Genomic DNA, 24,003 nt, shown 5'->3' on the forward strand with positions numbered 1-24,003 from the left:
AAACTAGGGGACTGTTGTTGTAATATGATTTGGTTGAATATTCTAGTGTTTAAATATACAATGTTTAATTCTATTTTGTTTTATATGTCAGTTTTACAGTAAAATTGTGTGGGAAATAGCTTGAAGCAAGCACACGAGACCTCTTTTGAGAACAGTGAGAGCCAGAGTTTTTTTCCTCAAAGTGATGTTATACGATATAGTCTGCGAGATTTCTTCACAGCGAGAGAATGAGAACAGGCCATAAGGAATACTTTAGTTTTTTTTTTTAAATAATTTTGAATGCGTTTAAAATGTGTGGCAGGGGTAAAAAACTATGTTTCAATTTTATTTTTTTAATGGTATCTCTGTACCACAGATTTTTACCTATCCCGGGTGGGTCTGGAACTAAGGCCCCACAATAAATGGGGATTCAATTTATTGTTCTCGTTCTTGGAAAAAGTAGTTGTAATGAGTCAGGGGTGCCCCAATTTCAAAATTTTGCTGCGTAAATCTCTTTTGCGAGAGGCTGAGGATCAAGCTGTCAAAGAACGGCTCCAAACACACGTGTGATCACACGCAATGCCATTAACCCCGAGGACTCGAAATGCATTCATCATGATATCAGCAGGTTTCATCTTCGTATCGGAGACAGGTCTCACATAGATCAAGAGGGAAAGTGCGAGGAGAACCTCTTGGCACCAGCCGGTCTGCATCGCACATCTGCACATCCGCATTTGATTTTCGGCATCATTTTTAATCAAAGTCTCCACTGCAAAGCCAATGAATTCAGGTTGTTTGTCTCACTTGGCGTGAGACGACAATAAATGTGTAGATCATTTGATACCAGATCACTATTAAACAGAAGTTCCTACTCTCTGTTTGGAAAACAAGAAAGATTGATGGACTACATATGTGAGTGGTTGAAATAAACCAGGGATTGGAAAGCCGTTTGAGTATTTCTTCTATATCCAGTTAAAGGTCCATGTACCAGTAGGCTTTGTATCCTCAGTTGTAGTACAATTCAGCCCACAAGTAGAATATCAAATAAATGTTCGACCAGCTTGAAGCAAAGCATTTATTTGATACCACCCTACTAGCGTGCTGAATTATGAATGAAAACTAGTGCAATGTGAATAAATGCTAAAAAAGATTTATGGCAAACCCTTTCAGCGCTTATTTGATATCCAGCTTTAAGACCATGTACTAGTATTCTTTTTGTCTTCACTAGTAGAACAACTTTGGCATACTAGTGGGACAACTACATGTTAGTAGTGAGGCAAAACTGTGCAATACTTGACAACTGTGTGTAATAGTACTACTCCTGACATTATACTAGTGGGGTCCAGGAGGCCATTATATGTGAAACATGCCTCCTAGTTGAGGTTAATAGTGTGAATAGTGCAGCAGAGTAGTTTACTAGTAAGGCTATATTGTGTACTACTAGGTCAAAAGTGGCACTAGTTGTGGAAAAAAAACAAAAAACAAACAAAAAAACAGGACAGTCATTCGACTAGTACGCCCTAGTCGTTCTACTACTGAAGCTGTATGTGCCTGTACTAGTACGCTCTTTGTCCTCACTCGTAAGACAATTCAGCACACTAGTAGAATGACTTGTGTGCACTAGTAGAACGACTGCCTTGCTAGTAATGTTTTTTTGCCACTACTATCTTTCACTACTTTGACATTTCTGCACACTAGTAGGACAACTGTGGCATCCTAGTAAGACAACTACACACTACTAGTGAAGCAAAACTCTGCCCTAGTTGACATCTGGGCTCTACTAGTACTACTAGTGACATGCTAAATGTTAAGTAGTAGAATTGTACAATGTGACTAGTCGTACATTTAGCAAGCAGCTGTCAACTATTGCACAGTTTTGCTCAGAAGTAATGTGTACAGTAGTTGTCCTACAATGCCAAAGTTGTCCTAATAAGGACAAAAAGCGTACTAGTACTCAGACCTTAGGTTAGATCTAAAAAAAATAAATATATCTAAATAAATACTCAAATGGTTTTACCTAAAGCCTTTAGTTTTTTTAGTTATTAGTTTTCTACTAGTGAGGACAAAGAGTGAGGACAAAGAGTATACTAGCGCCTGGCTAGTATAGCCAGGAGTGAGGACAAAGAGTATACTAGCGCCTGGCTCTTAAGTAGGATATCAAGGTTATAAAGTGAGTTCTTAAATGGCTTTCCACGCTGCAAAGAGTTATCGTGCAATGGCCTAGTGTGGATCGCGCAGGGCTGGCAAGTCTGCTCTTATTCTTGAAAACTGAAGCGGACTTGCTGCTCTGACAACTTTGGAAGAGGATGAAATAAAAACATATCAAGTTCTGCTTTCTTTAAAAAAAAAAAAAAAAAAAAATCCACACTTTTAAGTGGTGTCTCACTTACAGCCGTGACACTGCTGATCACACAGCTTGTCGAAGCAGGCTAAACAAACACAGTCGGCATATTTGCGCAATTTCCCCCCCTTTCTTCCAACCAAAGTCATCAAAAGTCCAATTATCGGATGTCTAAAAGATTGTCCAGTGCGATTATCTTGTGGTGTGGGATGTATCAAGAGTGATTTTGTGCTCGGAAATGATCGGGGCCAACAATCGTAAATGTCAAACCTTTAATAATGATCATCGCAAATCCTTTGCTTCTTCTATTTCTTTTTCTACTACTACTCTTTTTTGTGCTTTGTACTCTCTTGCAGTCTGGTTGACCTGTGGCTCCATGCTCTCACAGGTCAGTCTTGGTACTACAACAGACATCTGGTTCAGGGGAGGAGACTTGCGATTGTCGGTGGAAAGCTCGTTATGTGTGTGGTGTGCTGTGTGTGGCCATATTCAGTACGCCACACACGATAAGAGCAGTAAGCACAAACAAAGCAAGTTTTTTTCCCCCCCCGTCGTCATAAGCGGTGCGCATCTCATATTTGAAAAATAGATTCAGATGTTAAAATTGGGTGTTTAGACACAGAAACGAGAGTGTTTATCAGGATTGGTGGTTTGGTGAGACTGAGATTAACGCTCACATTTCAGAGGACGAGTACTCCGGGGCTCTCATCCTGGTTCCCTCTTTCAGTCTGCAGCAAAATTCCTCATCGATTTGGACACCAGGGTATGGCGACGCACCTAAACGAGGAGACGGAAACAAGCTTGTCACATAATTATATACAGTATGTTATGGAAATGATTAAAAAAAATCAGTAATTATGTTATGGAAAGCCATTCGAGCATTGCAAGTGCAATAAACTGTTCATGTACAGTACTAGTACACTCTTTATCCTCACTAGGAGCCTGACTATGACTTACTAGTGCCATTAATTTTCCCACCACTGCCCTTCGCGACTGTGTGACATTTTTGTGCACTAGCAGAACAGAGGCAAAACTGTGCACACTATCTGTGTGCTACTGGTACTACTGGTGAAGCACTACATGTTTACCAGTACAATTTTTTCAATGTTCTACTAGTGCGCCCAAGTCATTCTACTTTCTTGCCCTCATCATTCTACAAATGCCCCTCAGTCGTTCTACTAGTACACCCCAGTCTCTCTTCTTGTGCGCCCTAGTCATTCTACTAGAGTGACCAAGTCGTTCTACTAGTGCACTCTAGTTATCCTACTAGTGCGCCCTAGTCATTCTACTCGTGCACCCCAGTCATTCTACTTGTGTGCTCTAGTCATTCTACTAATGCACTAAAGTCATCCTACTTGTGTGCCCCAGTCATTCTACTAGTACGCCCCAGTTGTTCTTCTGTGTGCCTTTGTCGTTCTACTAGTGCGCCATACTTTCGTATTAGTGTGTTGTAGTTGTTCAACTAGTATGCCCTAGTCATTCTACTAGTGCACCCTAGCCATTTTACTAGTGTGCCCTAGTCATTGCAGTAGTGCGAAGAAATATACAGCAGTAGAAGGCAAAAGTGGGAAAAAAAACATCACAAGCATGCCCTTGTTGTGCTACTAGTGCACTGTAGTCATTCTACTAGTGTGTATTATTATTGAGGACAAAGGGCATACTAGTACATGAACAATTCGGCGCACTAGTAGATTATGGAGGAAATGCTTGAACGTCTTTCCATGTTGGTCCGATGTTTTCATTGTGACATGAAGATGGAGGCTGCAAAAACAGCCAAACTTCTGCATGTAAGATTTGATGTGCCAATAAAGTGAAATGATTGCCCTTCACCCCACACTTTTTTGGCACAAAAACAGATGCAGAAGTGAGCACTGTACAGTCAATGAATGTAAAATACACTACGCTTACTCCTGAGTTGTTTTACTCTAGCGTATCATCAATCAAAACCAGCACCAGCAGTTTATATGGGTCTAAAATGTTAAGGCTGGAAATAAAATGTGAACATTCAAGCTCAGGTCCATGTGGAAAAATAGCAGTGAAACATTTTCAGTCAAATATCTATCATTTGGCAGCTTTTGTAACATTTCCAGTTCAATGCTGTACCTTTGAGACAATATCTAACTTTTGCAGCTTTTTCAATGTATGACAAAATTCATCAACTGGTATCAGTTCAGCTCTTCAAAAAGAGGCTTCAAGCTGTTTAATGCCACTCCCAGTGCAGTTTACTGTCAAATTAAACTAGAATTACACATTGTTTATTTTAAACAACCACACAACTGCCTTCAGGTCCGCTAGATTAATGCTAACATTATGTAAACACCATAGCATATGTGTTATAACCATATATGCAACGGATATTAGAACGCAAACAGTGGACCAACGCATGGAGACAGGTAATAACAATACTCACATTCATATGTATTACCGCGGCTTACTGAGGAGCTGTGACGGTCTCCGTATATTTGTACGTCTGTATTATACTGGCCCTGGTGGCCAAGGCACACACACCAGAAAGAGCAGCACAATGTTCATTGAATTAGTAAATAATAATAATATTAAAAAAAACATGACAAAAACTTTTTCTGGAAGGCTGGAATAGGGTATGGGCATTTCTATTCATTTCTGCACTGAAGTGAATGTTATCTTCATTGAAAAAACCAGTGCTATCTTGAAAAAAAAAAAGAAGAACATTTCTAAGCCAAAGCAAACTTTGTTAAAATTTAAAGCCTAAATAATTACATCCCAACTCAGACTAGAACGTGACCTACTTTTTACATGTGCTGCCACAGACTTAACTGGAGCTCTTCTTATTCTTTAGCGTGTTTATAAAGTAGCCGTCATCCATTTGATCTTCTGTACACACTCAATCACCGCATAAATGACGCTGTTGCAAAGTTAACATTGTTTACTTTGTCATTTTGTATCACAGTTTTCAAGATTTATTTGTTCGACTAAAGCTAACCAGATGTGAACATGTTTGTGGTCACGTAGGGGGAAAGGACAAATGTGTGCAAATGTGTCAGTAACGTCAACGTGCAGCTTTACGTTTTAAAGACGTACACACGTTTCTATTTTCTATATGTGCCCAGCGATTGGCTGTCGACCACTTCAGGGCGTATCCCGCCTCTCGCCCCGAAGTTAGCTGGGATGAGGATGAGCGACACAGAGAATGGATGGATATGTGGTGAGTATGGGTAATTCCGGATTTAACTTTCAATGTAGAGTTAATTTCAAAACTTGCTGACAGTTTTGCACACTAAAACGAACACCATTTTCTTTTTTTAATATATCAGTGCATCATACTTTGACCAAATGTTTCACTTTCACCACAAAAAGTTGGAATACAATAAACACACTTCCCAGAATGAAAACAGTTCAGATGTGGTCATGGTACCTACCCAACGAGAAGATCTCCCACATGAGAACCCCAAAGGACCACACGTCACTCTGAGTAGTATAGATCTTGTCAAAAATGGCCTCAGGGGCCATCCACTTGAGTGGCAGCCGGGCCTGGAAAAGTGGAAAATTAAGATTCGGGATCATTCACTATGTCGTTGATAGTTTCTGCTTTCTGCTTCTAATATTTGTTCCATGACATAAGTCCCAGGTACCAAATGCACAGGCCGTCACTGACTCACATCTCCTTTGCGCACGTAGTCAGGGTCCTTGTAGATGTCTCTGGCCAGTCCGAAATCACAAATCTTCACCACGTTATTCTCGGAGAGAAGGATGTTTCGAGCGGCCAAATCACGATGGATGCACTATGTGGCACGCAGAAACAAGAAGAGTTGTGATTGGAGGCAACTTGACAACAGTGCACTGCCTGCTGTAATTCAGCTTGTAAAGCATCACATCGTTAAGCTGTCAGCGATTGTACAAAAGGACACGATGTCTTCCATATCCAGGCTAAAAATGATCTGTAAGAGATTATTTACAACAATGGCTGCATTTCTAAATGAGTCCCAGCCACTAAAGTTGGAAGAATAAAGAATGCTGGTCTACAATAAACAGTTGTGTTGAAAATAGAATGGAGAAAAACTTTGAAAGATTGGATTTTAGCGCACTGATCCTTCATGTTAATCAATTAAAACAACATGAACTTTGCATAAAAATGGGCAATAATATTTCACGTAATAAAGTTTTTGGTGTTGCACAACACATTACATAAAGTGATGTTGAATACCTTGCGAGAGGCCAAGAACTCCATCCCCTTTGCGACTTGGAAGCTGTAGCAAATCAAATCTTCCAAAGTCAGAACTCGCTTGTATAAATCTTCGGATTCTGCAAAACAAAGAACAAATTAAATCATCCAGTGACAGACATTTTTACTTCTCGATTAATATCAATTGCGATCGCTAAAACTAATTATTCCTCCGAGTAAGTCCGGTACAACGCGTCATGCAAATCATCTACCTTATCACGTAGACATATTGTGGAAAATTATATACAAATATTTGTGTTCCTGGAGTGCCTGCCCACCTGTCAAGTATGAAATTAAACAATAAATTAAATCTTTTTTGTGCCTAGTTGAGAGAATGTGTCTGTGAGTGAGCCCTTCTGAACTTCAACCCTACTGTTATATCACAGTGGGGCTAATTTGAATAATAACCACTCCCACACCAAATTTCTCCGCCCATGACATGATGATGTCATAATAAAAGGTTGTAAATAAAATGATCGCTGTCAGATGCTAAGTGAAAGCGACAAGTGGAATCATCTGTCAATCAAACAAACAATTCCTAGGAATCAAACTACTGGGAACCGGTTCTCAAAATGAACTGGTTTTCGATTCCTGTCCCTAGTGTCCATGTGCCACATACACACAGTGTAGTGTATGAAGCGCTGTCTCCATGAGTAATCTACAGTAAGTCAAGTTAGCACTGTAAGTCTGCTTTAAGGCATCGCTAATAAGGTGGAAGAATAAATCACAATGGGTCAGGTGAAATGTGCGCTTGGGGTTGGAGGGTGCAGGTCGGGGGTCCGGAGAGGCAGTCAAAAGAAGCCCCACCTGAGTAAACAACTAATCAAACCAAAATAACACCTCCGGAACACCACGGCCGACGTGCGGAGCCGAGAGAGAAAGAGAGAGGGTCGGGACAGGAAACAAAGCCGCCTCCAGACGCAGTGGGGTGACAGCGGCCGCCTGCTGGACTGATTGTACTACTGAACGGGAGGAGGAAACGCCCCATCGGACGGAGACTACAAAACAATCTGAGGGGGAGTGTTTGTTCCTCAGTGGGAGGGGTGGAAAAGCGGCGTGGGAGGAAGGTGGTGTTGGGGCAAATAGAGGCAGAAGGGGTGGTGGTGGGGGCAGCAGCTACAGACATGTTTTGCTAATCGAAGTCGGCTATAACAAGGTTTGCTCTGACCAACCAATCACAAGGCGTAAAAATGCTGAAGTCATCTAGGGCCAGCATCATGGCTCTGTGAATTTGAAATCTGATCGGTTACAGAAACAGGCAGTGATCCGTATAGTTAAAATCCTACGAAAAGTGTGTCTTTTATTCCTCTTTGCACTCGTCCCAAGCTCGTTAAGAGAAAAGAAGCAAAGAGTGAGATATGGAAACATTTGGCTTACATGGCTGACAGTCACGACAAGCCAAAAGATACGACAAACTAAACTAAGTCTGCACCGCCACAAAGACCACAAGAGGGAACAATACCGTTTTATTTAATGGACTATTTTGTCAAACAAACACAGCATGTAACACATAAACCTAGGCAACAATTTGAATTATAATCACTTTCTAGCAGTTTAATCTGTTGGGCTCAATTGGACATCACAACACAGAGAGGCTGAAAACTGATTGGACAAAATAAATTAACATCTGCATAGACGTACTAGACGCAGTGCTGCTGAATGAAACAGCACCAAATGAAAAAAATATATATACTTTCGAGAATAAACGGATACAATTTCATGGAGTAAATATGTAGGTTGTGAATATAGGTCATTGCTTGTGATAGTGTCAAGGCCTTGCTGTCCCTGATTCCTGGAACAGCAGCAGGAAGGTGGAGTTAGGATTGGGGGGTACACGGGAGTAAAAGAAGCGGAATAGTGAATGGGGGGGGGGGGGGGGTGAATTGGTTGCAAGGAATGCTGGGCCTTTACCTTCTTCCTCTTCCTCTGAGTCACAGTAGCTCTTATCTTCGATGAAACCGGAGCTGGCCGAGCTTCCAGTGCTGGCCACGCTCTCCAGGCGGCGTTTCATCAGCTCGCTCAGCTCGCACCCCGACGACACCACCTTGCCGTCTTGACTCTGAATACAAAACGCATGCCGTGCTGAAGGAGATGTGGTCGTCCTGAGCTTACAAACGGAGCTGGAGACTCACCTTGTAAACCACAAAGTCATCTCTCTTGCCTCTCAAATAGTTGGACAAATTTCCGTATTTGCAGAATTCCACTATCATCATCAATGGTCCTGTTTAGACAAGATACATAATGACCCAACCGCCCAACATCTATGCTAATTTCCCCGAGCCCGTCTATGGCGTTTCACGTTGCACGTTCGCACTGAGCTAGTGGACTTTTCTTTTTTGACAATATGATGATGGTTTGGTTGAACATCAATCCATTTTCTATATCGCTTATCCTCATGAGGGGTGGGTGAACTGGAGCCGATCCCAGCTGACTTTGAGTGTGAGGCGGGTTATACCTTGGACTGGTTGCCAGCCAATTACGGGGCACATAGAGACAAAAACAATCATTTACACTCACACAACTGGACAATTTGAACCAAACATAACATGCATGTTTTTGGGACATGGAAAGAAGCTAGAGTACCCGGGGAGAACTTGGAAACTTGAGATTCAACCCTGGAACCTCTCGACTGTGAGGCAGACATGCTAACCACTAGACTGTCTTACTGCCTCAACGTTTTACAGCGTCGTTGTCGGGCGGGAACCTCATGTCTAAATGTGGTCAATTTCATATTTTCACAAATCGATACTATTGGTCTGTCTTCACTTTGTGTGTTATTTTTACACATTATCAACCAATTGAGAGTGTTGAAAATAGCTTGAGACCCAATCCGTCTTAAACGCTTGAGCTATCTGAGAAGTGTCGTAAAACTCCGCCTCTTGCCTCGATCTGCGGGAGCCGTGTGGAATTATGTCTCCTCAAGATTGAAAGACAATAACGAGTGAAAATCAGTCAGATACGTTTGAGTAATCCTGTCTTGTCGAAAATTGAACGCTGTCATGCTTTGGTGCATAAGAAACTGGTTAGCCACGAAGGTAGTTGTGTGCAGATTCACTTCCGTCTATTACACTGTATAGTTAGCTCATTGTTTTATTTATTGCATCAATCATGGCTCTTAGACCTTTGCGAAAGAGTTTGGGAAAATTATGCAACCATAGTCATTTGTTTTTGTGAAGTAAGGTTTTTTTTGTCTGGTTGGGTGGGTCGGTTTGTTATGTCACCATATTTGGTAACGCAAATGAAATGGCTTTTTTTTTTTTTTTTGTTTTTTTTAAATTCCCTGAAAAGTAGTCATTTTGGAGATGCGAGGATTCCGCCCCACAGCAACAATTGTAAATGTCGTAATAGCTGACTTTAAAAGTCATGTAAATGAAAGAAATGAACAAAAGACGCATCCATCGGAGTTAAATATCTCTGCTAAATTCAGGCTGCTTTTTAGAGCACTAAGGTTCATTTGTCACTAGTTACAATTGAGCAATAATAACATTAAAGGGAACATATAGATGAACAAGCATTCCCAGTCACATTCCCGCCTATGGACAATTTAAAGTGTTATTTTGGTCAATGTTTTTTTTTTTTTTTTTTTCAATGAACCAAACTGTTTTTGGAAGAGCGGTTTGAACCCAGGACTTCTCAACTGTGAGACAGACGTTCTAACCACTATTTCACTGTGCAGCGGACAGATAATGACAGCAGTTACAATTTTGAAAAAGTTATTCAAATGAAAAAAAAAACTCATAATGGAGTAAAAAAATATGATGCTTGTAAAATTTGGAATTCCCATGTAATCCAGTGATTGACGTACTGTTAAGGGATATGATCGTTATGATCATACTATTAGATGGGTTACAGTCAACTTTACTGGCATTTTATTTTTGCCATAGCTCTGGCTATCGTTATCTGGAGCAACATTTTTTTTCCAGCTCCTCAGGAAGTCCTGGGCCATGAGTTGCCATATTGAGCTTCCAGTAACCAGTATAAGCGTGAGAGCGATAACACCAAATTTAACACACCTGCTCCCCATTCATATCTGAGACCTTGCAACACAGTCACAACACAGTTAATTTTGGCTAGTGAAATAAATTTGAAAAGTAGGGCAGTGTTGCTACAGGCTCACCTCCAGGCTTGGTGCAAGCTCCCAGCAGGTTGACCACGTTAAGGTGGTGGCCGATGTGAATCAGGATCTTGAGCTCCGACATCAGGGCTTTGCGCTCGTTGGACGTCGCGCCGCCTATGGGAAATACGCAGAGCAGGTTGAGCGTATCAGATGACAATCCTATTGTTTCTGCACATTCCAATAATATTTGCTTCATGTACTCTATGCTTTGAAGTCATAATATGGAACAGATATGGACAATTGATGGAAGAAAACACCTCACGATCTGTGAACAGCTATAAACTTTAGGTCAGAGGGCAGATCCCAGTGAATCAGATCACCGTCACTCTGCGAGGAGACGGGTTTTTTTTCGTGGACCTGCGTACCCCAGCGCATTTAAAAGAGGGACGCCTGCGCCGGTGTGGGTGCGATCACAGCCGTCCTCAATCCTGTCCAATTGAAACGGCTCCCCTCATTCCCTTTAAATGCGGCACACCAGGCCCTATTAGTATGCTTGTGGCACGAACTAGAAGCCTCTTTATCAAGGATATCAAATAAATTCTCAAAATATTGAATAACTGGACAAATGGCTTTATAGAAAACTGAACATTTGTTCAGGCGTACTAGTAGAACCACTGTGTCCAACTAGTAATGTTTTTTTTCACTAATGCCTTCCACTACTGTATGACATTTCTGCACACTAGTAGGACAACTTTTGCATACTAGTAGGAAAACTACTCATTAGTAGTGAACCAAAATTACGAGTGGGCATTTTGAAGCTACTAGTAGGGTCCAGGAGGCTACTAGTATGTGACACATGGATACTACAACCCCAATTCCAATGAAGTTGGGACGTTGTGTGTTAAATGTAAATAAAAATAGAATACAATGATTTGAAAATCATGTTCAAACTATAGTTAATTGAATACACTACAAACGCAAGATATTTAATGTTCAAACTGATAAACTGATTGTTTTTAGCAAATAATCATTAACTTAGAATGTTATGGCTGCAACACGTTCCAAAAAAGCTGGGACAGGGTCATGTTTACCACTGTGTTACATCACCTTTTCTTTTAACAACATTCAATAAACGTTTGGGAACTGAGGACACTAATTGTTGAAGCTTTGTAGGTGGAATTCTTTCCCATTCTTGCTTGATGTACAGCTTCAGCTGCTCAACAGTCCGGAGTCTCCATTGTCGTATTTTACGCTTCATAATGCGCCACACATTTTCAATGGGAGACCGGTCTGGACTGCAGACAGGCCAGTCTATTACCCGCACTCTGTTACTATGAAGCCACGCTGTTTTGTTCTGACTTTGCATCCATAACAGTCCGGATGCTTCTTTTCCTCTTTGCCCCGGAGGACACGATGTCCACAATTTCCAAAAACAAATTGAAATGTGGACCACAGAAACACTTTTTCACTTTGCATCAGTCCATCTTCGATGAGCTCGGGCCCAGAGAAGCCGGCGGCGTTTCTGGGTGTTGTTGATAAATGGCTTTTGCTTTGCATAGTAGAGTTTCCAGTTGCACTTACGGATGTAGCGCCGAACTGTATTTACTGACATTGTTTTCTGAAGTGATATCCTTTACAGATTGATGTCGGTTTTTGATGTGGTGCCGCCTGAGGGATGGAAGGTCACGGGCATTCAATGTTGGTTTTCGGCCTTGCCGCTCACATGCAGTCATTTCTCCAGATTCTCTGAACCTCTTGATGATAATATGGACCGTAGATGATGAAATCCCTAAATTCCTTGCAATTGTACGTTGAGGAACATTGTCCTTAAACTGTTGGACTATTTTCTCACGCACTTGTTCGCAGAGGTGAACCTCGCCCCATTCTGTTTTTATTTATGTTTAACACAACGTCCCAATTTAATTGGAATTGGGATTGTAGTTGGGCCGAGTAGTGTTACTAGTGCAGCAGGGTAGTTTAGTAGTAAGGTTTAATTGTGTACTAGTAGGTCAAAAGTAGCACTGATAGTGGTTAAAATTTTTTTACAAGTAAGACATAGTTCTACTAGTGCGCTGAATTACTAGTGAGGACAAAGAGTGTACTAGTAGATTGGACCTTATGCTTGATGTCAAGGATATGGAATAAATGCTCACTTTCCATAATCTACAGTACAGTTTGTTCCCGGTGTATAATTGTAGTGAAGTCATCATGTGCAAATAGGACAGCTCATTCAAAACAGAGACGTTATCGTTTATGGAATACCAGAAACGTTTGGAATTTAATATCGTGCGTTCATTAAACATCATCCGAAAAGGCGGCTAAGCTTGATTTAGCGAGGATTTGGTTTTATGTTGCTTGGCCCTGCCAGATATTTATGAGCCACAAAGTCTCCACTCGTGTACCAAACCAAGTCAACGTGAAGACCTGCTGGTTTCCATTAAAGTTGACCTACGACTAACATGCCAGCGAGAATGTGCTTTACTCTGTAACATGATTAATTCGACAACAGCCTCTCCATTTTACATGCCGTGCTACTTATTAATTTTCTTCTCCGCGCTGATATATTATCTGTACATCTCACAACATTAAGGCTTAATGCAGAGGATAGTTTCCAAATATAAACAGTGGCCCATATCAACTTCAAATATGACATCATTTTGTAGTCTAATAAAGCCAATTCTCACTCAAACGATCTAAAATTTGAACGAGATGTGTAAAAACTAACATAGCGTAATGCTACACTTAAGTTTAGGGTTTATAACTAGTTTATGGCTTTTTTTCACTGTGGATAATGGTATTTACTAGCAATAAAAATACATTTTGTGTGTTAGAATATGCATGTAACAGTCAAACAAGAGTGTGCAATTGAGGACATCCAATAAAAATATACCTAATGCAAAGGAGATTTGGAAATGGCCCCAAAAAAATAAATAAATGAAAGGAGGGCGACAAGGAAAACATGTCACATTTCTGACACTTTGTGAACTGGAATATAAACTCTATATCCTTTTGAATACATATTTTGTTTGAATTTTGGAAAATACATCTTATATTTTTCAACATGAAACATTTCATTTTGTTTGCTTGGGACATAGTTACTCAGATATTTATATTTCAAATGATGTCACATTCTTTTGGAACACTATTTTTTAATATCATTTTTTTTATGTTAGTATTAAGCCCTCGTGAACCCTTTTTTTCTTCTGCACATTTTGATCACAAACGTGAGATACAATATGTAAACTCTAAACTTTCTTTTTCTTTTTTATAATCCTGAAACCAATTAAACAGCTACCATGTGAACACCTGAATGCCAGAGGAATTTAAAAGTTGCCTATTTTTAGGGGGAAGATTCATAAAGTTAAAATAACACGTTTATATTTTATTTGAGAGAAACACGTTTTAATATTATTAGAATAAAGTAGTATTTTTTTCAGGGGAAAAGTTGGAATGTGCTTTCAGAGAAAAAAGCATTTGGTCGAAATAAAAAGTTATAAATCTTTCAAGAACCAAGTCCTGTTTTTTTCAAGACAAAGTCTTAATATGATATTAAAGTTTAACAAGGAAGAAAGTCATTGTATGTTAACAAGTGCTTTTCAGAACTACAACTGAATTGGTGATATATATTAGGCCATTTATTCTCAGAAAGAAGCCTTTATTCACTAAAAAAGTCCTGCATTTCTTTATTTACATTATTGCTTTTATTTATATACATATTTATATTGATTTATTATTCTTTTTATTGTTTTATGTTCAATCTTATGTACACCACTTTGTTATAGCTGCAGTTGTTTTTTTAAAAGTCTATACAAATAAAGTGGAGCTGAGTTGAGTAATAATGCTCCTTTTTTTTTTTTTTTTTTAAAACAACGATTTAAGTCATTTGGGGATGTCAGATTTGATATGTCACAATGATAGAGGTATTAATTGGCCTAAAGCTAATGTAAGTAAGAGTAAGTATTTTTGTTGTACTGGTGTGCCTGTCTGTATATACTGTATGTTTGCACTTTTTTGAAAAGATCCGAAATAATAATTTATTGAAAAGGATTTTGCGGACCCCCAAACTCGCAGTTTGAGAACTCTAAATCTTTTTGTGGCTTGCAAAGATGCAGGTCTTTTCTTATATTGTACTTCTAAACCCACTTGGCTTTGAAGTAAATGGCGTGTCCGTCATGTGTGCGAGAAATACATCTTGAGGATGGATTTGATCATCTGCTCCCCATAACGGTCCAAATGCGACGTTAATGCAAGCCAGTTCATGTCGGTCTCACCCCCAGGATGAACCTGAGGGGCCTTCGAGGGTCGGTGGGTAGCGTGTTACATGAACAACAATTCCTATGTACATTATATTGCCCCACTAGTGGTGGCATATTGAGACAAATTAATATAAATGTCGGAACCTTTCAGCATCTTGACTGCAACAGTCTTGCAGGTGGAGAGTTTGTCAATCCCGAAAGCAGAGGCCTCCACCACTTTCCCAAACGCGCCGTGGCCAAGAGTTTTGCCTGGAAAATGGAGAAGGGTTCGATGTTAATGTTAGATGTTAGGCTTAAGATGTTAAAAATGCAATTTGCACACCTAATCGCAGACGATCACGGGGAAACTCCCATTTGTTGCTGTCGTACTGGAGGAGGTCATTCTGCTCGTCGAGAGGGCACTCGTCGGGGTCAATGATGATGGACGGACCCATTTTGTAGTGCGCTGGCTGCTGCTGGTTGGGACAGGATGAAACAATGTCATGTTTTGGTCAGAGAGCCAGGGGCAACAAGAATGTTAATACCTCTACACCAGTGTTTTCCAACCTTTGTTAAGCCAAGGCACGTATCGTATTTTACATATTCAGATACATACTGTAAATCTCAAGGCATACCACCAAACAAAAAATGTCACAAAAAGTACCCTAAACACTGCATGCTGATCCAATGATAAAGTCTTCTTAATTTACTCATAAATGTACTTACTCAGTGTGCAATCTGGGTGTGTTTATTTGAAATAAAAGCTCTGTTGTATGCTTGCCACTATATGTCACTGGCATAGATAGATGAACAAAGATACATTCTTTGTTGTAACTCAGTGGTACTCAGACTTCTGACCGCCTCAAAAAAAAATAATGAGCTCTCCAAGTAGCACCATTGTGACTAACATTAAAATACAGTAGGTAGTAGTTCATCCTAAAGCTTGTCAATTTAAATCTATTTGTTCACTTTATCACATTAGGTAATTGGCTAATTGATTTACTGTAAATAAGATATTCGTGTGAAAAAAACCAATTGTTTTTAATGTTTTACTATAGCTAATTATTTATGATTGAATGATTTATAAACAAAATGAAAAATGACCATGGATTTGATTTTATTATTAAAATACACAATTTTACATAACATAAAAATATTAGTAAAATAAACAAAACCTACTTTATTAAATAGTTGGCTAATTAATTATAATTAAATTAATTATAAATAACATGGCGAATGAGCATAGATTATTACTTGATTATTAAAATAGTCAATATACATAAAATACAAAAATGTTAGTAGAATAAACAATGCAAATAGATGATTTATTAAAGAATGTGCAAAATTATTAAATTATATATGATCGATTAATTAACATAAATCTTAAAATAAAATTGAGCATGAATTATTTAATTATTAAAAGAAACAATTTAACATATTTTATATTCACATTTAAACTTTCTTTTTCCACCTCATGGACAAATCACCCGGCCCGTCTGTGCGTTGCAAAAATCAAATTTTACAGAAAGGTTTGGCCACACGTGCTGTAACAAACCAAAATGGAAGGACACAGTAAAGCGCTGTGAATACTTTCCGGATGCACAGTAATCAAGATTATATACATTTTCCATCACTGAGACAAAAAGAGTTTCTCTGCATTTCTTACCTTCCTAAGCTTGCGGATGAAAAGGATGAGCATGAGCCAGAGGAAGGTGGCGGCGGCTCCAGTGCACACAAGAATGATAACTTCCACGTTTGGCTTCCCTTCCTCCCCTGTAGAGAGAAGTACAGTGAGAGAATAACTCCACTGAGAACTAGAGTGGCCTAACAGAATTTGTCTTTTTTTAAGTGGAGAAGTGAATAGAGGGTAAGCATATCCATCCATCCATCCATTTTCTGAGCCGCTTCTCCTCACTAGGGTCGCGGGCGTGCTGGAGCCTATCCCAGCTGTCATCGGGCAGGAGGCGGGGTACACCCTGAACTGGTTGCCAGCCAATCGCAGGGCACATAGGAACAAACAACCATTCGCACTCACAGTCACGCCTACGGGCAATTTAGAGTCTCCAATTCATGCATGTTTTTGGGATGTGGGAGGAAACCGGAGTACCCGGAGAAAACCCACGCAGGCACGGGGAGAACATGCAAACTCCACACAGGCGGGGCCGGGGATTGAACCCGGGTCCTCAGAACTGTGAGGCTGACGGAAAATTTGAGGAAAACCAAATATCAAGAGGAAGTAATGTTTACAATATAAATGACCAACATATACTTTAAATCCCTAAGCTTTTATTGCACCAATAAACCAATAAATCAGTGATCCTCAACTGGTGGGTCGGGACCCAACAGTGAGTTCCGGACCCATTTTGGATAAGTTGCGGACAGCATCATGATTTTTATTTTTTTTGGTACAGTGCAGAGGCGTACCAACTTGCAATACGGAACACAGTAGGAAAGTGACAAGAAATGTTACTTCCTTGCACTCTAGCCACTAGTTTTATCTGTAAACAAATACAGTGCAGCTCAGCCTTTGGTTCGTGGACGTCATGGCTAGCAATTTGCCTTTGGAGGTACAGCAAACTTATTTGAAACGGCATGTAAAAATATAATATACTGTAACCTTATTTTCAGAAGTTATTTTTAAACAAAAAATCTCTGTTGTTCTTAACTTCTACGAAAGTGGGTCACGACTTTGCAACAATAGGAAAAGGTGGGTCCCTGGGTGACAACAGTTGAGAACCACTGCTTTAAATCACTCCTTCAAAATGACAACAATGGAGTTAGCCCACTGTAGTTGTCAGTGGCTTAATTCATCAGTGCAATTCTGTTTATTAAGCAGCCAAAAAATAGCTTCAAGCACATGACACTTGTATGATGTGCAATTAAAGCGGCACATCAGTTACTATAAACATCATGAAACTAGATGTGAAAATACCATAAACAATCAAGTGTCCTTCCAGCTGTTTAGCTGTCAAAGCTTGCTGCCAAATTCTCCCTGCCGTAATTAGTGGACCTCTGAACACTTTCCAGAGGTCACGACCTCAGTTTAAGGACACACAGTCACAGCTTTGATCATAAACCTCAAAAAAAGAATTCACTTCCTGGCAGTAGATTTTTTCATCTGTACTTAAGTATTTACTTTCTGATGACTTTTCACTTAAACCCTACTTTACCCACCGAGCACAGTGACCAAAGCGCTGGTCTTGACGACACCCTCGCTGTTGCCGGCCACGCACTCGTACAGACCCTCGTCGTCCGTCTTCACCCTCTCGATGATCAGCGTGCCGTCCTTCCTCAGAGTGATTCCTGCAAACCAGGGGGAAAATGTGGATGTCATCAGAAATGCTGCTTATTAAGAAAAGGTGTTAAGGGTAAAGCCCTTTTTATTAGGTGCTGGAGCTTGTAAACGTGTGGCCCCTAATAGCAAACATACTTGGATTGTGGTGAGATTCAATCTTGACTTTTGGGAATGCACAATTTCATACACCATTCACAAGTGACATTTTTTTCAAATGGGCTTTCATGTACATAGCGTGCCTTAATGACAATTCCACATATAGCTTCTTTTGATATAATAACATCAGTTACCTGGGCCTTCCTCCAGTAGAACATTGTTTTTGTACCACATGATGTTGGGGTAAGGAACCCCCTGTGCGAGGCAGGTGAGCGTCAGAGTGCTGCTGCTGTTCACAACCCGATCGGTCAGATTTTGACTGAGCCAGGGCTGTATTCTCGCTGAATTACACAAACACATCTTGAATTAGAGTTTTAGTGGTAATCGCAGTGCTGCACTGTACAATGCCCGCTTTCAGAATATTGGCTAAATATTTAGAATGCTGACAAATATGGACATCCTACACGTGTGCCGAATTGTCCATGTACTTGTATGCTCTTTGTCCTCACTAGTAAGGCAATTCAGTGCACTAGTAGAATGAGTAAGGCGCAGTAGTAAAACGATTACGTCTTAGGAGGGCCATTCTTTTTTCACTGCTGCCTTCCATTACCGTATGACATTTTTGTACACTAGTAGATCAACTAGGGTGATGGTAGAACTAGTAGAACAACTACATGTTCCTAGTGAGGCAAAACTGTGCACTAGTTGACAACTGTGTAATACTAATACTACTGGTGACATACATGGTAGTTTTTCTACTAGTGTGACCTGGTCATTCTACTTGTGCACAGAAATGTCATACAGTAGTGGAAGAGTGACTTTTTTTTTTTTACTAGTAAGACAGTCATTCTACAGTAATAGTGGGGCATAGTCGTTCTACTAGTGTGCCCTAGTCATTCTACTAGTGCATCTAAAGTTTTTCTACGAGTGCCCAGAAATATCATATAGTGGTGGAAGGCAGTAGTGAAAAAATTTCACTAGTAAGACATAATCGTTCTACTAGTATGTCCCAGTCATTCTACTAGGACACCCCAGTTCTACTAGTACTTCCTAGTTATACTACTAGTGCAGAGAAATGTCATACTGTAATGGAAGACAGTAGCGGAAAAAAGGGCACTAATAAGACAGCTGTTGTACTCGTTCTCCCTAATCATTCTTGTGGTGCGCTGAATCGTATAACTGTTCGGGACAAAGAGTGTACTAGTACATGGACAATTTAACGTACTAATAGGATAAAGAATGAAAGCTCAAAGGGCTTTCCATCAACGTACAGAATTACTTACCGATTACATTGAAAGCAGCCAGCTTGACTTCCATCTGATTTTGCAACTTAAAGGCTCGACACTTGTACCCCGCCGTGCTGTTTTTGCTCACGTTACGCACACGGAGAGTGATGGCAATGGAGTAGCGGTCGAGCTGGAGACGGGACACGTTTGAGGTGACGGTTCGATTCCTGGAATCCAACCACTGCAGGTCCGTGTAGAGGTAACGGGAGGCCCGGCAGGTCAGGGTGATGTCTTCCCTCTCGATGGCTAACGTAGGTTGGATGGAAATAGTCTCAGGGTGATCTGGCATGACAAGAAAAGATGATGACACAACATTGCGAGCGCCGCATATTTCAACTTTTCTTTACCACCATCAGAAGCATTGGTTGGTCAGAGCACAACTTCTTACAGGCAACTTCAAGTAGCAAAACATGTCTGCAACAATCTGCACACATTCATACATTTAATAATCTGAATCTCTGCTCAGTATAGTATGTATTTTATTTATTTGATGTCTTTTTCATGGTATTAGATACATATTGATTGATAACGTGTGTGGCACAGTTGCGTGCTGTTATATTAAATTTTTATATACTTTATTTATACAACTGCGACACGATAGTGGTGGTATTAAGAGATGGATTAACTGAAGGTCCAGGTGCCAAACTCCAAGTGCGCCCGCTGTTGAAGACAGAACAGGGACAGGAATGTCAAATGCGAGTTATTTCCTGTTTCATCACTGATAATTGGAAGCACGTTGCCGCACGACGGCGTCGGTGATGGTGCCGCAGCAGTCATCCAATTGCAGGGAAGCTCAGTCAGGGCCCCAGGGGGACCAGACTGTGCTTGTTTGTTCAGCTCGCTGGGAAGCATTCTGTGTTCCGTAACAGAAGACAGCTGTTGTTACAATTCTGTCCACTTTTTTTTTTTTTTTTGTGGCATTCCACCATTCCTCATCTTCCCCACCTCTGGACCTCAATCAGATTCCTCTTTGGAACTCTCACATGCTGTGAGTCTAAGTTGCAAGGCTTCACCCATTTCCCTGAAAATTTCAATTGTAATTGTATTTTATTTTTTTGCAAGTTGAACTTTACCCATTTGAGTTTACGTTGATGGGCCAGTTCTGCAATGGATTATTCAATTTGGGAACATTTGGAAATGCTCAGATGCACATAAAATGCAAATTCTCATAGCGGAGGCCCTGCAGATAAAAGAAAAAAGAATGACCTGCTTGCACTGGAAAGAATGTAGTTATTCATAGCTGTTTTTTTAAACGTGTGCCATTATACCGCTCCATATGGCTCGGGATAGATTTGCCTCGCTTACGCACCAAAGCCGCTCAGCTACATGGGAGCATGGTTTCAATTAATGCTCCCCTCTGGTGTCTTTATAGCACATCGTACACTCAGCATGCTCATTCTGGGATATTATAATTACTTACCAGGAATATTGTACAGGATAATCATCTGGTATTATTTGTGAAAGCATGCATATTAAATTAAGCTGTATGGAGGACATCACTTACCGCTAACATAGAAAGGGCTGGTCATCATACTTTTGCCTTCTTCGTTCTGGGCCAAACAGTAGTAATTTCCCGACACACTGGCTTCTCCTATCACCAGGGTGCTCAGAGTCTGAATGAGAACAACCGGGCAATTACAGTAAAAAATCAAATTAAATTAAAATAACATGCCTCATAGTCAGTGTTGACTATGCTAATGACAAATGTGTACAATTTAGACAATATCGCTTCCTATGACAAACCAGAGTGGAAGAGAGTCTATCACCTCTCAAGAAGACTGGTACAGGAGCCCAAGTCGTGTGTTGAGGTGAACCCAACTAGCTCTAGTCGGAATGTTTTTTTTAACCTCGCACACCACCTCAGGCTCTTTCCCTACCTGAGAGGTGAGGTTCCACATCTTGTTGCAACCTAATGCTGTTTCTGCTGAGTGCACTGCTAAAAAAAGGTTGAATGTGAAATCTAACAAAATTCATCCAAACACTGATAAGTAATTATGTTACATCTACAATCCACCATGATGTAACCCAAGCGCAACAAAACAGCTTGCATATACTTTACTGTATTCCCTGAGTGGTGACCCCACCAGACTTCCTTATTTTTCCCTTCCCTGGCCTTCTGGGTGAGCAGCTCAGCTCAGATGCCCCCCGTCGTGACCAGCATCTAATTCATGGGCCGACGCGATTTATGTGGAGTGACAGAAAGGAATTCGCCAGCAAATCCCTCGCCTTTTAAACTCCCGCTTGTTATCATTGACCCTTCGTCGTCACCCTCATAAAGCAAGCGCTTTCGGCCGCAGGTACTTGTAAACAAGTGGGGCGCCAGAATTTATGACAGACACATATTAGAATGGATGCCTCGTGAAAATGACAACATTTACAATTATTAGTCTTGTAAATGAAGCTATTCTAATTTTCATCCACACGAAGAAAGAATAATTCAACTTTACAGGTTGAAATGTTAGAATTGAGGAAAAAAAACAAACAACAAAAAAAGATTCTTTCTGGTTTAATGAATTTGTGCCCTAATTTGACCCAGTCACGTTCCTAAATGTTTATTCTATGGAAAGACCGACGCAATGCAGTCAAATCTGCTCTTGATTAGGTTTGAGGTGAAAAGACGCTGACAGGAGGCAAGTCATTTTCTTCTCTCTGTGGTATGTTTTGGGTTTCCATGATAGAATTAGTTTGATTCTTTAAATGACATTATAGCCTAAAGGAATACAGTCATTTGTTTAACTTAATCTGATTAAATCTTATTTCAACCACTATCACATTTCTATCATTTCTATAATATGGACTGTCTGCACATATACAGTACATTGGGAGGAAAGAGTATGCGAACCCTTTGGAGTTTCTTTAATTACTGCATGAATTGGTCATAAAATGTCATCTGATCATCTAAATCACAAGAATAAACAGATTGTTGTTGTTGCGTCGCTTGACGCGCACACGGAAAAAATTGTTGCTGTGCGTAGAATGCTCCGAGATCATCTCCCGTGATTGGTCCGTTTTAGTCACATGCTGTGATGATGTAATCAGTGTTCCTCCCGGTTCCATATAGCACCTACGCTGCCGCCTTCTCGGTCGATTTTGCAGCATAATTAAACGTATCATCTGGTCATCTAGGTCCATTTGTTCTAGCAGACACTGTTCCACGGTCGCCATTGTTGTTGCTTTGTTCCTTGTTACGGAAAGGAAAGGAAAAATGGCTACCGGGAACGGCCAAAAAATGCAGAGGAAACTCCACCTTGTGGCATCCTAGCCAATACCAGCCGTAGTGACACCCCCGACTTTGAGGAGAACTGCAGCACACTTTCAAAACAGTGCGTGTGGGTTGTGCTTGAGTATAAAGGCAAACTGTGACGTAAGCGCGGTCGCCGTCCGCGAGCGTGCAGGGGCGTGCAGGGGCGTCCCAGAACGTACAGGGGTGTGAGGGAACGTGCAGGAGCGTTCGGGAGCGTGCGGGAGGTCGGTTCTTTGAAAACGGACACACAAACTTTGAGCTTTAAGTATATAGATTAATTGCAACATTTTCTTATTTCACAAGGGCTGGTAGATTTATTTTATTTATTTTTTTTTTTTACTTGAATGAAACACTGACATCTGAGTTTCCTTTACAAACTTGCTTGTTATTGATTTTTTTTTTAAAATACATTTTTGGAATTTGTGAGGAACCTCCTAAGCCCTTTATTATTTGGTAACCCCCCCCCCCCCAAAAAAAAATGCATTTGTGCTTGTATGAAAATACTGTTGTTTGAAAACTATTTAATATTTGTCAGCTTTAGGGCCCCATCTGCCAATCGGAAAAAAAAACAAACAAAAAAAACCTGTATCATATTTTCCTGTTCACTTACTCCAGGAAAAAATAATTCCAAGTCCACAAATGAAGAACTGATTTTTTAAAAGGGGACTGCCATGCTTTTGATTTGTTTTGGTCTCATTTGCTCATGCAACAGTTAAGATGTCACATTCATTGGAAGCGAAATGGAAAGAATTTATTCATTTCAGATGAGAAATGTGACATTAATGTGCTTCTCGTGGGAAGGTTTCCATTTGAATCTGACCTTGCCATTGGATATTGCCTTGATATTGGCCAGTTGCAATGCTCATAAATACTCTGCTGCCACCAATATTTAAAATGGAAAAAAAACAACCACAATGCAACAAACACATACCTTGTTTTTCCCTTGAACCAATTCAGACTTGGTACTAATACTTTTGATCCAGTTGTTGGCTTTTCCCTTTTCCATAACGTTGACCACCATTGGCTTGGAGTAGACAATGCATCTGCGAAAGAGGCAACAATGGCCATAAAAGTGGCTATTAAGTCACATTGTAAGTATGAAGAAAAACAAATGTACATGTGTTAAACCTTGTACGATATAACATTTATTTTTATTAGAAGCTTGTCCAGATGGAATGAAAAGCGGTTTTGCAATTGTATTTCATTCTAAAACCCTCACAGCTGTCACCACAGGGAGACTACACAGAGAATGTTGTGTAATCCTGTCCT

General features: G+C 40.3%; 1 protein-coding gene across 2 annotated transcripts in view; it reads right to left on the minus strand.

The window, feature by feature from the left end:
- The window catches only part of kdrl (kinase insert domain receptor like), a 58,304-nt gene that overhangs the window by 11,817 nt on the left and 22,484 nt on the right, over positions 1–24,003 (minus strand). Inside the window, exons 11-25 of one of the 2 annotated variants that reach the window (XM_061787734.1) lie at positions 23,666–23,777; positions 20,995–21,103; positions 19,488–19,772; positions 18,399–18,545; positions 17,988–18,116; positions 16,480–16,586; positions 15,157–15,286; positions 14,979–15,083; positions 10,639–10,752; positions 8,654–8,742; positions 8,433–8,580; positions 6,504–6,601; positions 5,959–6,081; positions 5,719–5,830; positions 2,998–3,097 (exon numbers count right to left, since the gene is read on the minus strand). In XM_061787734.1, the coding sequence (XP_061643718.1) occupies positions 2,998–3,097; positions 5,719–5,830; positions 5,959–6,081; positions 6,504–6,601; positions 8,433–8,580; positions 8,654–8,742; positions 10,639–10,752; positions 14,979–15,083; positions 15,157–15,286; positions 16,480–16,586; positions 17,988–18,116; positions 18,399–18,545; positions 19,488–19,772; positions 20,995–21,103; positions 23,666–23,777 (1,908 nt within the window). Of the gene's footprint in view, positions 1–2,997; positions 3,098–5,718; positions 5,831–5,958; positions 6,082–6,503; positions 6,602–8,432; positions 8,581–8,653; positions 8,743–10,638; positions 10,753–14,978; positions 15,084–15,156; positions 15,290–16,479; positions 16,587–17,987; positions 18,117–18,398; positions 18,546–19,487; positions 19,773–20,994; positions 21,104–23,665; positions 23,778–24,003 lie in introns of both variants that reach the window. The other variant, XM_061787733.1, reaches the window with a different exon arrangement.

This window comes from Phyllopteryx taeniolatus, chromosome 10 (genome assembly GCF_024500385.1).
Source record: "Phyllopteryx taeniolatus isolate TA_2022b chromosome 10, UOR_Ptae_1.2, whole genome shotgun sequence".
Classification (NCBI taxonomy): Eukaryota; Metazoa; Chordata; class Actinopteri; order Syngnathiformes; family Syngnathidae; genus Phyllopteryx; species Phyllopteryx taeniolatus.